Source organism: Myripristis murdjan, chromosome 4 (genome assembly GCF_902150065.1).
Source record: "Myripristis murdjan chromosome 4, fMyrMur1.1, whole genome shotgun sequence".
NCBI classification, from domain to species: Eukaryota; Metazoa; Chordata; class Actinopteri; order Holocentriformes; family Holocentridae; genus Myripristis; species Myripristis murdjan.
The window spans coordinates 5323823-5338497 of NC_043983.1; the positions used below are offsets into that span (position 1 = coordinate 5323823).

The window sequence follows — 14675 nt, forward strand, 5'->3', positions numbered from 1 at the left end:
TGAATGAGAGTAACAAGATTCTGTACAGACAACTGCACCCTGTCTCCAGGTTTTCAAGACTTTTCAATGCTGTCTAAAATTCAAGGATTCAAGGAAACTTCATTGTCATACCAACAACACATTCATGCACATGAGGAGGTATGAAATTAAGAACTGAGGCCTGGTCAAGCCAAGAACAATAAAAGAAAAACACAATATTAATATATAAAAAAGTGTGCAATAAATACTTGTCTTAATGTATTTACATTTACATTAAATATAGCGCACAAAACAGTCCAGTCAGCTAATTTAAACAATATTGCACCTGTCCATGTGAAGGGGCATGGTATTGCACATGTTCATGGTGATGGGGGTGCTCGTCCACCTTTGATTTTAAAGCTACACGTTTTCAAATTTTAATGTCAGTGAGAACTACGGACAGGTGACAAACTAAAGCAAAAACCTGAATAAATGAGTGGAGAAACATAGTGGGGTGGTCTCCTCCTGGAAGACCACACCCCCATCCACAGGGCCTGAAGGCTCACTGAATAATTTGATGAGGATGAAATGATGTTAAGTATTTGATATGGCCTTCAGTCATCAAATCTCAACCTTTTTGAGCACCTTTGGGAGATTTTGAACAGACGTGGAGCTGTCCATCATCATCATCATCAAAACACTGTATGAGGGAATATCTTTTGGAGGAATCAAGCTCCATTCCTCCAGTGGAGTTGAGACACTTGCAGAATCTAAGCCAAGGAGAACTGAGGCTGCTCTGGAGGCTTGTGATGGTTCAACACCTTACCAAGAAACCTGAAGTTCCTTTTATTTGTCACCAGTGGCCATACTGACAGCAGAACTGGGTCTGGGCAAACAGGGGAAATCTTCAGTGTCTCAACTGGTGGGTATGGGACACTCTGCTCTGTTGCAGCGACACTCAATTTAGACTAATAAGATGACTGCATTTTTACATAAAAATCTCACCAGGAACAGCTTTAAAAGTCGAAAAAAAAAACTTTCAATCTGAAAGGGGAAACCTGTCACTGTGTGGATGTCGTGTCCCATTTGCTTGCAGTAATTATAAATTGCCAAGAATACACTATTGTATTTCACCATGTTTCATTTAAACCCACGCCTTTTATTGTTCATCTGTATGGCTTTCATGAATTGCTACTTTTTACTTCCTGCAAATCACTTTATAACACAAAGATAAAGTTGACTTTCACGTTGATTATTATTGATTGGCAAGGGTTCTAAGCTGCAGCAGTAAGGTGTCCTCACTGATAGTTATGAGTTACATCATCATCATCTTCAAAAATAACAGAATAAAAACATATGAAGTGGAGAGGGAGAGGGAGAGAAAAGTGAAGGACAAAGAGATGGAAGGTTGGATAAGAAACAGACTAAACTGAATTCAAATGTTATGGGGTTTTCTGCATTTCATTTAGACTTATTCTATTAGTGATATTTAGAACTTATTACTTATTGATCATTGTATAGCTTTTGAGTCATTTTTCTGTTATTCCTGCCATACGTGACTGCTTTAAATGCTTCACTTTTAGCTCATGCTATGTCAGTGCAATTTAAGTGAATTTGACAGAAATGGGGGGAGAGAGAGAGAGAGAGAGAGAGAGAGAGAGAGAGAAAGAGAGAGAGAGAGAGGGAGAGAAATGTGATGCTGATGTCAGCTCTGCATGGGAACACCCGTCTCCTCAGTCGCCCTGACAACTGGTTCACATGGCAACACAGAGCTAAAAATATCTGGACACCTCTAAAAATAGCTGGAGAGGAGACTCAGAGAAGTCTGCCTGCACACACTTATCTCTACAGGCCTCTAGATGGCGCTAGAATGTTGAGGCAGGGTCTAGGTGTATGTGTGCTGTGTGTGGCGGTCACACGGAGAAAGAGACAGAGACAAAGGGAATGAGACAGAGTGAAGTGGTGGGAGAAAGAGAAACCCAGAGAGAGAGAGAGAGAGAGAGAGAGAGAGAGAGAGAGAAAATGACAAACTGGGAGTGAAAGAAAGGGACTGACAAAGGGAGGGATGAAAGGTTGGCACAATGAGTTTCACATGCATGTCAAAGAGTGAGTGGGTCCAACACACACATACAGAGAGAGAGAGAGAGAGGGGAGGGGGGGGGAGAGAGAGAGAGAAAGAGAGAGAGAGAGAGAGAGAGAGAGAGAGATGTTGTATAGTAACAGTAACATCAAATCTCACCATGACAAACACCCTTGAAAATGAAAATTGCTCACCACTGTGTCATCTTGTATCATATCATGTTTTATTATACAATCATATTGGATTATATTATATTGCAGTGTGTCACAGTGTATACTGACATGATGTGTTGTGTTGTATTGTACTGTATTGTGCCATATCAGATTTCCTCATATTGTATTATTGTATCACAATGTATTGTATCATGTAGTATTGCGATGTATCACACTGTACTGTACTGTATTATATAGTATAACATTGGCTTGTGTCATCTTGTATCTTCTCATATGATAATTTACTACACCATGTCACATTGTGACAAATCATGCTGTATTACTTTGTATATTATTGCCATATATTTCGGTATCAAATCTAGTTTATTGTTAGGTATGTGAGTTTGCTTGTACGTACAGATATGTGGGATGTATTCAGGCTAGGATGACAGAGTGCACAGCTATTTCGGTAGCGATAAGTACAGCAACCGTATCTCAGCTTACTAACTTGAGCCCTCATTACTTATTTCTTCGTAGGGTAGCTAGCAGCTAATCCGGGGGTTGTTGAAGACCATAACACTCGTCAGAAATAGTGTTACTACAGTTCAAACTGAAAAGCGTCGACAAAAGTCCAGTCTTGGGAGCCAGGAGAAGATGGAGACAGCACCAAACACAAGGCATGCCCAGCTTATCTGTACCGTATCATATTGTATTGCGTCATAACAACTTACTTTGTATTGCACTTTTCTGTATTATGCCATATCCCATTGTGTTGTATCATAGTGTATAGTATCACTACATTGTCAAAGTGTGTATCATCTCATGCTCTGCTATATGACTGTAATGCTTCATATCATATCATAGTGTTATCGCATCACTGTATGTTGTATCATTTCAGGTGGTATTACATTGCATCATACTTGGAGTCTGATGGATAGCAAAAGTGTGAAAGCTGAAGTAATAATTTCAAAGGGTTCTGTCATATTATATAAAGTCATCGTTCAAGGAAAAGACTTGTAGTTTGGCTACTGTGTTCAGGATTTATTTAGCCTGCTACTGATCCAAGCTAACTAGCTAGCTTAGTATCAAACTGAAACTGTCATTGCTTGTTATGCGCCACAGATACCAGAATAAACCCTGAAGTCAGCTGTGAAACTACAAATACTGTCATTGCACAACAGTAAGATGATCAAAAAGTTTACATGCCAAAAAGTGCTGAAGTTTTCTCTTGAGATAAATCAAGGTCAAACGGAGACAGGTGGAATGGAAGCATGACAAAGAGAAGCTGATAGAGGGAGAGAGGAAACAGAGAAGTTGGAAAAAGGAAAGCAAAGATGAAAAGAGAGCAGAGAGAGAGGGCCTGATTGAGGGAACAAAAGAAGAAAAGATATTGGACAGAAGGAACACTGAAAGAAGCAGAGAGAAAACAAGAATGGAAGAAGAGCCTAGTAGAAAAAATAAATAAAAAAGTTAACAAGGGGGGGACATGGACAGAAAAAAATTAACACAATTGATTTTACGAGTTAACAAGAAAAGAGAGAAGATGATTAAGAAAGTTAATGAACAGAGTAATAAAAAGGGATGAGAACATGAGAAGTGCAAACATAAAACAGAGCAGTTTCTGAAGAGAAGAGACAATGAAAGGTTGATGGACAAAGAGCAAGAAAAGAGAGAAGCTGATAGATAAATCAAACAAGAAAAGATAAACAATGACAGAATGAGAGTCAGGCAGGATGACACAGAGAACAAACCATGAAAAAAGTTAATAAAGAGAGCGACAAAGGAAGGAGGAAAAAGTCAACAGAGACAGGGGTAACAAAAGAGAAGACGATAGAGGAGGCAAACAAGGACGAAGAGAGGATGAGAAGGGAAGGAGGAAAGAAAGGAAACGTGATGAAAGTAAAGGAGAGAAGGGAGCAGATGGGAAGGGACAGAGGAAAAGATTAATGAGATTAACGAGCAAATTCACATGGTTCACTGGCTGAGAAAAAAACAGGAAACTTCTAATTGTTCTGCTGTTCACTGGTGAAACATTTCACAACAAACGAGGGAAAAGTTATTTTGTTATGCTCCGCTTTCCAAGCATGAGTAACTGCTGGCGATCACATGTCAACATCCATCTCATCCATCTAATTTCTGAATTACATTCTCCCTCTTAAGAAGGAACAGTTCCCTGGGTAGAGCAATGAGACGCACTCAGGCCTCTTGGTACTGTTATGTTGGTGCCACCAGACTTCAGATGGCATTGTTGTCACCTGGACAAACAAGATGAAGGAGAAAAGCCTGCAGAGTTCAGATACAGCGCTTTATAAATGCAGCCTAAGAGTCAAACCTCTGGAGAATGAACTGCCACCAGATAGACTTGGATTGATTTTTCTTACAATTCTTTGAGTCTCCTCCTTCCTGCTTGTCAAATAAATAGTGGTTACTGACTGCTGAGTCCCCTTCCTTTACATCTCCAAACTAACTCCCATCCCCTCCCTCCTTACCTTCTGTACCTTCTTCCTAAGCTCCTTATTCACTTCCATCACCGTTCTCTACTAAACTCCCTCAGTGTCCATCCTTCCTCTTTCCATTTTCACCGTCTCATCCTCCCTCCTTCCCCGCCATCCACCATGTCTCCCTCCCAACTTCCATCATCTTGCTTCCTTCCAACCTCCCTCAGTCCCTCCCTCCACACCTCTGCACCTCCCAACGTCCTCCCTCTAATCTCTGGCTTGGAGCGCACACAGCAGGCACAAAGTGCAGTTTTACCTCACAGAGCAGCAGGTCGGTGATGTGGAAGACCATGCAGAGGGGGAACTTGGCGGTGAAGAGGGTGAGGAACCACTGGGAGGCGTACATGTGCGCCTCCAGGTTCAGCTCCTGGAAGTGAGCCCACAGGTCTGGAAGCTGTTCCTGCAGCAGGAGGAAGAAAACAAGAGGAGTCATGAGATGGGATCATTTTTGTCAGCGAGCCATGACATCATTTTGATAATCGATCAAAAAATTTGAATCATTCATCAAGTAAAATGACCAAACATTTGCTGGTTTTAGCTTCACATGTGCTAGGAATCTCTTTCTGTTCTCAGTTTCACATCATTACAAAATGCAAATGACCAACTTCTGCACACCTGAGTCATCTTTATGCAGGTGTGCAGGAACAAAAATAGACTCATTACAGAAAGGAGGTCGTCCCACACACTGTTGGAACTTGAGAAACGTCCTGATTTTATTCACAAAAAACCTCAACAATATTTACATGATCTGTCAGACATCCAGTGTAATTTTCCATAGTAAATGATGAGTTGTGATGATTTGTCAGTTCAGGATTGTTTGATTGGCTATGCTGTGCTTTATATATCACAGAGTCAAATTTATTTGCCTTTTGGTCAGGCTAAGAAAGCAGTTTGAATAAAAAAGGGTATAAAAGGTTTTAGCTTTAATACTTTGTAGATGAAATGATTAGTCAAAATAAACAACAGATTAAGTGAAAATATTTGTTAGTTGTACCCCTAATTTCAATGTGCCTTTGATTTCAGTTTTATTCATGCTTTATTTAATTAGGTAGTGCCACTGAGATCCATATCTACTGTCCAAGATACACCTGAGAATGAAACAGCATCAAGAAAATGACCCCCCAACACACACACACACACACACACACACACACACACAGAATTTTTGCACACTGTCATATTGAGAGAGTACAAGCAAATAACATTAATTTACTGTCATTTGTTTCATTTTATTTATCATTCTCTTCTCAGGTATTTGCATTAAAAAAGGGAGACAGTCAAAGCTCAATAAGCCTTCCTGCCTGACAGCAGACTGCAAACAGTTTGTTAACAATTGCGTTGAGCTATGAAATATGTAGTGTGTCATAAATTGTCTCTTCCATTCAGATTCCAGACTAAATCGTGCCCTGATTTCGTCACTCCATCAGTGGACTATTAAAATGTCTTCTATAGGTCCCTAATATGATCACAGCAGGAGACATTATGCATTCTTCCATTCCCCTCTTTTTCAGGACCTTCATTTCTTGTCTGGATTTTGAAGATTTCAGTGTGTATTCAGTCTGATGTCTCCTAAACGTGGCTGTGTGTGTACGACTATCAACTAGGACACATTCCACTATGGCTGATGATTGTTTTTCACAACAGTAAATATTATGATCTATCGCATGTTTATATTATAATATCTAGTTTACAACAGTTCATAAAATGTCATATGTTAAAAACCAGCCTCAGTGCATACTTTATTGTATTCAGGTTTTTCTTTCAACCGTTGACTATACCAGGTGATGTAAAGCTGGAACCCAGTAATTAACAGTTGTTTTATTGATCTGGATCATAGAGTCATGTTACACAGTACTGACTGGCAGTATTTCCATGGTCAGAGATGTTCTCTATATACCCCTGTTGAATTTATGACCATGCAGGACAAACACGGCCAAGCTACTTAGCATGCTAGCCAACCAAAAGAGCTATGATTGAAAATATTTGTTGGCCAACCTGACAGATATGCTCATGGTAAACATAATGTTAGTATCTAATTTCATTTCATTTCATCACTGAGGGGATAGAGCATGCTGCAATGTAGTACCTGGAGCGCCATATTTTGTGTTGCTGCAGTTTCTCAATTACGCACTTGATTTACCAAACTTGATAACTTAAATGAGCTCAGCCACAGCTGAGTTGATTTGAATGCATGGCCGCTAATACCTGCGGCTGGAAAAGGCGTATGGAGCCTGCCTGAAAAGCAAAATGGTTTTTTCAGCACCAAAGACAGCACCTATGAAAAATATATTATAATCAAGAAACATGTCTCTGTTTGCAAGACAAGCTTTTGTTCTTTTTATGTTGCATTTCTTAACAAAAAACTGACAGAAGGCAGTAGCTGCTGAGGATAGTGCAGCACAGATGTTTGCTTTATCCACGAATCACAGGCTGCTCCTCAGTTCCGATGGTCCCAGTGGACTGAGAAACTGTCCTGAATACGCAGCAACTGATGGGACTGCATCGCCTCTGACATCTTCACACTCTGTGGATAAACATCTTTCATATGAGGAAATATATCCCCAATTTTGTGTCCCTCCAGCTTCAAGATAACAGGCAAAACACTTACCTTTCCCTTAAAAAGAGGGAACATAGCATTATTAATGGTGTTAATGACTTATTCATTTGATTTTACTGATCACATGAATAGAACTGCTCACCATCAGCCTTTGACCTCATTACTGATGGTGATCGAGAAACTGAAGCTTATTCTACTGCTGACTTCATTAGAAGTAACATAAAGCTTAGGATAAACTTCTTTTTACCTTTATTTAGACAGGTAAGTCTCATTGAGATTAAAATATCTTTTGAAAGTCGGCCCTCACCAAGACAGCAGCATTAAGACATAAAAAAAAGTTACAGACACCATGAGACTGAACACCTATTACAACCAGCCAACAACAAAGCAATAATACACAAATAGCAAATAGTGTAATCATCTTGTAATGCCTTTATGTCTGTCTAACTTGGTTCTTTTACTGCTATCTTGTTGTTTTAAACTTGTGAAGATTTGCTATTAAGCCACTTTATAAATAAAGCTGGCTTAGCAAGTACGTCAGCACCGATTAACCCCGTCACGATTTCTGATTCTGTTAAATGCTATCAACCGCATGGGAAGAGAGCGACAACCATAGATTTCAAGTGTGTGTGTGGCTTAGTGTCCACACAAATGTGTGTAAAATAAAGGAATCAATCAGCCTAGATAACAATCCACTTTGACAGCCATCACTTACAGCGCATTGTGATACCTGACTGGATCAGATGGCAAGCTCCCACCTGTACGTTAACAATTAGCGGTCAATGCTAACGCCCTTAGTTTGAGGGCAAGATCAATTGTAACTGAGTTGATCCTGATGCTGAAAGACACCCAGTAACAGGAAGAAAGTGGATTTCAGGGCCAAATTAAACTCCACTTTGGGAGTGGATTTAGGCTGCGATAGCCGAGCTGGAGGTGAGTTTGACACCAGCAGTCATCAGAGACACTGAGAAAAAACACTGTTTAACCTACGGAGACTGCAAATCAAAAAAAACAAACCGAAAACTGCAAACTGAAAAACCGAAAAACCTTGACCCTGAGCATCTAAAGTATGGAAATACTGTAAAGACTGAATAAAACAGTGCTCTGTGCTTGTGACTTATCATAGCAGCACAAGTGTTATGCAGGAACTTCAAAATGCACCGGAGAGCTTTGTGACGATGACGGTAAGTGTAGGTAAGATGATGTAACCCTAAATCAACACGCTTCATATGAACATAACAGTTATATCAGCGCATAACATATTTCTGTAGTGGGTAGTATCACTCAGTAAAAATGGAGTTTCTTTTGCCATCGTCATGTTAAGTGATGTTAAAGCAGTGTAGTTGCAAAGATGCAATTAAATGACAAATGAAGCCCCAGTGAACATGTCATAAAGCACCGCTGACTGTGGAGGCAATAAGAAATGCATCTTTTGGGGGAGGGAGAGAGACACACACTTCAGTGTAACATTACTGGAAGAGACAGGCTGAGGAGTTTCAAGGCACCATATGTCTCATACAAAAAAAACCAAACATGTTTTCATATTTATAATATATAATATATATTTCTCAAATAAACTTTTAAGAAATACTACCCTCAATACTAGTTGCTCTGTTTCATATGAGAAAATAACATTTTGAAACAATAATAGGAAAACTTGATTTGTGAATTTATTCATTTATTTTTGATGAATTGTTGTGTTAATAAAGTGATTCGAATAATCGTTAGATTAATCAGTAAAACAGTCGTTAGACTAACCGAAAAAATAATCAGTAGATTATTCTGAATAGTCGTTAGGCACAGCCCTATTTTTCTTTTGGACATTTGTAGTGCCCCACTCTGGTTCATTGCACCAATGATGCAGTCATCCATTTGGTCAATCCGTAAATGAATGAAAAATCCCTGAGGGAGGAAAACTGTATCTTAAGAAACTCACAATGGTGGAAAATCCAATATGACATAAATTAATGCTCCTAGAGGTAAATATGTGGTGCAAGGACAACTAGTTACGTGAAGCAAATTTCATGTCATTCAAACGTATGATGTAGGTGATGTGGCCGGCTACTAATATTTTCGACCTGTAATTATAACACTCCATTTGGGCCAATCAGTGTAATATCTAGAGTTAAAGTCCCTGACACATCAAGCCATAGAAAGACTGGCTCTCGGCTCCTGTCTGGCCATCTTGGGCCATCTGTGGCTGAAGATCAGCTGTAGGCGGTCAGGGAGGAAAAGCTTTTGGAGTGGCAGTTTGGCCTGGGTGAATCAGGGCATGAGAAGAGAAATCCACCTGTGTTGATATTGTGCTAACTAGCTAGCAAACTAACTATGCTAAGAGAGCGAGTTGTGGTAAACAAACCTTCCACAGTCTAAAGTCCTTCTGGCTGACAATACCAGTTAGAGTTCAGCTTCTTATCAGATATATTCATCCTGAAGCAAAAGAACCACTATGGACAGATTCAGAGTGGCAGGAAAATGAGGGGCTAATGCTACTTTGTTGCTTTATCATTCTGCAATCCTGAAGTTGTGCTTTTCTTTTTTGAGATTACTGCCCCTCCTGGCACAGAGAATTATCTTGTCTCCTGCAGGTGCAGAATGTGCTGCATGTCAAGCAATAGCTGTCTGTGGCAGGGTCATGGACAGTTTGCATCGAGAGACATGGGGGGATGTAAAGTGATATGCTAGTTTGTCTTGGTCGGCGCTTTTTGTTTGCCGTAAGAAATGAGATGCATTACTTCCCTCCAGCTCCATAAAATTGAGAAAAAACAAGAAGAAATGAACAAGCGGACCAACAAACTGGTCCATAGCTCATGCCTCATTTCATCATGGACGACACTCAATTCTACCCGTCGCTCCATCTCTATAGATCTAATGGATGCTACGTTCCATTTTAAACTGCATTACTAACCTGCAGCAGCCTCTCCAGCTGGTAGAACTTGCAGTGAAGATCCTCAAAGTTGTTCTTGTACAGAGCTCTGAGGCCATAATCATACATGATCTTCACCAGCACGCAGAAAGCCTGTTCCTCAGGCATCTGAAATCACATGGACAAGGGTCACCAAACTCACCATCGGCACTGGTGTCCTCACGCTGCCCCAAAGAGCCTCTGAAACACTGAACATTCCAGTCATCACAGAAACAATTTCAGCTGGCCTGAGACATGCTCCTATTATCTACAAAATAACTTGTATTGCTTCATATTCAGTCCCTCAATGACAAAATCTAACTCATATCATATCATGTCATATCATATATCTCTGAAGTTCAATGTAAATATTCATGACAATTGTTTCACTTTTCTCAGTCATTTGCTTAGTCATTATGGTACAGGCGAGATTAGTGTAAAGTTACAGTACAGTACAGTAAAACTGTTCAACATGTACAGTTTGTACATTTTCAGAATTGGAAGAAGTGGCAAAAATCTACTGTCTGTGCACATTTTTCTTTCCTCCATTACCAGGAAATGGGTTTTCTTCCATATCTGCTGAAGTGGGCATGATGGAGCTGGAAAAAAAAAACACGTCCCTCCTGTTTTGATGAGCAAGGCTGCAATATAGCTACGGAAAGCATCATAAAGTGTACAGGCTGTGCCGTAATGGTGCATTCAATGATACTATATAGACATACAAAAAACTCATTTTACTATCTATGAAAAACAGGCATATCTGGATAAATGTGAGCAGCTCTGGATAAAGAACAATTTGCTTGAAAAATGGTGCCGTTTTTTTGCAGACTCCAATTCTGAAAATGTTCTATTTATTATGTTATTTTATTTTATTTATTTGTTTCTAAATACATTTTGGATTTGCTATGCATGTAAAATTCTGGTACTTTAATCTATATCTGACTCGTTTGCTTTGCTGAAAACATGTGTTTCAACAGCTGCTGAAACACAGCATTTGGTAAACACACAACGTTCAAAACAAAATGCTGATTCATTCAGTCCCTTTTTGGGACTCAGTTACAGATGGGCCCTGTGATAATACCGCAAACTATTCACAAACCCCACCCATATGGCACTCTAAGAAGACTAAAAACAACACTTGGTTTTCTTTTGACCCAGGTCACCTCATAACTACTTTTCAGCCCCAGCAGGGTGGATTAAAACCTCCAAACACGGTGTGACATTAGGCAGAGGAAAAACTAGAAAACAACACTTCCTCAGTAACAGCCTGCTGAGAGAGAGAGAGAGAGAGGGGGAGAGAGAGAGAGAGAGGGTGTGAAAGATGAGGTGAAGCAGAGAGCGATTGTTTATGTTAGAGATGAGGGGGATTTCAGACCTGTGTGTGTGTGTGTGTGTGTGTTTGTGTGTGTGTGTGTGTTGCCTGAATGGATGGAGATGAGGTGCATGGGAGAAAGCATAACACTGTGTGGTGTATGTGTTGTATGAGTTTGCTTCTCCTCGCACACAAGCACACAAACACACACACACACAAATGAGGTGGTATTTAATCAGACTGACAGTGTGTGTTTGAGGTTGAATGGGCTCCTGCAGGTAAACCTGAACCTCCATTAATATTCCTGACACCTCCTCTGATCCTGGCTTTCCTCTCTGCTCCATAACCTCCATAACCTCCTCCTCTACAGCCTCTCTTCCCCTCGTTGGCTGGACTCCAACTGGAGCACCACCTCTCTCTCTCCTTCACCACCACCTCCCTCTCCTCCAACACTCCTCCTTCCTCCCTCTCATCTGTCTTTAATTTGATTCTTCAAATCAAATCTCAGTTATTTTAAAGGTGCTATCATCAAACTATTGCTGAGCGCACATCAACACAAAGGAAACATGGTCTTAGACACGTAGGAGGGTTCTTCAAAGGCTCTTTGATTAAAGTTGTGGCTCCATATGGAACTGTGGTGACTCGAGAAATGTATGGTCTGTTAAAATAATGAAAAAGGTAAACCAGAGTGAAGAAGGCTGTGGTTCTTAACAAAGTGTGGAACATTTCATAACTTTACATTACAGCACGGTGCCAGCAAGAACCTTTTCATGGTTCCTTATAGCATCGGTGTTGCAAGCCCAAAGATCCATTTTAGATGCTCTTACAGGTATTGTAAAAGCTCTGTTTACACCTGGCATCTCATTAAACTTGCATGGAGATTACGCCTTGATATTATTTATGGCAGTATGGCAATATCATAACTTGACTGGTGCCATGACACTACGGCGGTGATGGACCACTGGGAGCATGGCAGGAATACCAGGATCAGGCACTTCTCTTTTTGGGTTAGGGTTAACAAAAACATGTCCATCATTATTGCCACGCCCAGGTTGTTTTTGTCTGGTGTCATACACTGAATATCTACTGTAGATCAGTACAGATCATCTATAATATATTACTGATCACTGATGGCATAAGAGCTGGATGTGCTGTCGGCTGAAGTGGGATGAAGCCTCATTATTAAGACAACTGCACGATGTATACAGCACGTGTTTGAATGACTTTAGTTCATACACTCTCTCCACTTACAGCTTTAACAGTTTTTTAAGAGTGTGTGGATGTAAATATGAGGAAAGATGCACTTTTGATCATATAAACTCCTATAAACTTCCTGTGCATGTGAGTGAATGTGTGTGCATGTGCCTGTGTGGACCATATGCCTCTGTGTGTGTGTACCTTGCAAATAACTGTGTGTAAGGGGAAGTGTGCACATGTGAGAGACTGCACGTGTGCACGTGAGTACCTTTGTGTGTATGTGTGTATGTTTTCCACCTGACCATCTCTTCCCAATTCCTCATATTGTCCTAACATCATATTCACACTTTCAGCCTCTTTCTATCAATTCATCCCCATTAATCTGCTGTAAAATATTTTTTTTTCAGCTTCAGCACAAACTCCTCTGAATTGCCTTTCATCTCTTTCTTTTAGCCAAGGACATTCCTTCTCTCTCCTCCTCTCTCTCTTTCACACCTACAATTCTCTCTCTCTCTTTCTCTGTTCATTTAGTCCATCATAAAGCTGACTTGCCTCTCCTCTATCAGACCTTGTAAACGCTAACACACACTGGAATCCTGTAGACGGTGCAGTGGCACAACACTGACAGAGAAAGCAATGTCATTTGCAGCACCACTTTTTCGACAAAATTTCACACTCGGTCTGGATTTTATCTAACTGCTTTACCATCGTATTCACTCATATTCATCACGTTCATTGAGGACCATATTCATCACTAACTGAAAGGGAGCAAATGTAGTGCTTTTACCTTAATTTTTCTCAGTAGCTTTATCAAAGCATTTTGATTGTCAAATGAATTTGGCTTCAAGTTCGTGGCTGCTATGGCAACTGAATTTCTTTCAGTGAGTTTCTAAGTATGTATGTCTATGTAAGTATGTATGTATATGTCTATCTGCTGCAGTTTTGTGAGGCTCTCTGCAGTGTCTTGACTGTGTAGAGGCGGCCTGTCAGTCAGTGGATGGATGGATGAATGGTGTACTCACGTGCAGCAGAAGAACAGCAGCTAGGAACGACTGACCCTGACAATAACCAATCTCTTCATCATAAACAGAGTAGGCCTGAAAAAAAGACAGGGAGAGAGAGAGAGAGAGAGAGAGAGAGAGAGAGAGAGAGAGAGAGAGAGAGAGAGAGATTAGTAACCTTATAAAACCAAGACATTAGAGATCAATGACACCAATTTACTCATCTGCTGTAAGTGTAGCAGTCATGACCTTCCTGGTAAAGGTGGGATGCTGTGGGGGGAAATGTGTGGATGGTGGCGACAGTATCAGTGACAGTACCAGCAGCACTTTGGTATCATTCCAGTCAAACACATCACTGTGCTCCTATGATGTTGCACATACAGACGGGACACACGGTAATGCTAGCACTAGCAACTGGCTGCTGATTGGTGATGCTTAAAATTTCAGCTGCAGACAACTTTTGTGCCCTGATAAATTTTAAAGAGGAATGACAGGCATTTCTCTAGCGACAGAAAATAAAAATGCTCCTCCAGAGACTGTTGTGTGCACACGTGCTTAGTGCAATAATTACACTGTTTCCTCTTAGAAAATGCAACAGTCAATTAACAACCAGTCAGTGTAGCATTTTATCTGTTTACACTTGGGCTGCACAAGTAGTCAAGCATCACAGTACATCTCAACTTTACTGTAGTTTCCACAGCAGAATCCAAAATTAGCATTTTTGCCCACCAAAAAACTTTGTCATGCTCCATGTTCCATTGTTGTAGAAACACCACCTTTCATTGAATAGCAAACTCCCTCCATCACTTTATTTGGTTGCTTCTTCATGCGTCCATTTGCCGGATTATCATCCAGAATATGTTGCCAAATTAAATGTAACTATTTAACTTGCTAGCTTGTTTGTTTTCTCCTGACTGATAAATCATGACAAATGGTGATTTTATTTATTTAATTCATTCATGTCAAGATTTTGACAGCAGAGAACAAGGGTCATAAAGACTCAGACAGCAGTTAT

At 40.3% G+C, this 14675-nt stretch overlaps 1 protein-coding gene across 2 annotated transcripts in view; it reads right to left on the reverse strand.

The window, feature by feature from the left end:
* The window catches only part of rabgap1l (RAB GTPase activating protein 1-like), a 175184-nt gene that overhangs the window by 39685 nt on the left and 120824 nt on the right, over window positions 1–14675 (reverse strand). For both annotated transcript variants that reach the window (XM_030049026.1, XM_030049025.1), the window contains exons 15-17: window positions 13682–13756; window positions 10154–10279; window positions 4945–5088 (exon numbers count right to left, since the gene is read on the reverse strand). In XM_030049026.1, coding sequence (XP_029904886.1) covers window positions 4945–5088; window positions 10154–10279; window positions 13682–13756 — 345 coding nt within the window. The remainder of the gene's footprint in view (window positions 1–4944; window positions 5089–10153; window positions 10280–13681; window positions 13757–14675) is intronic.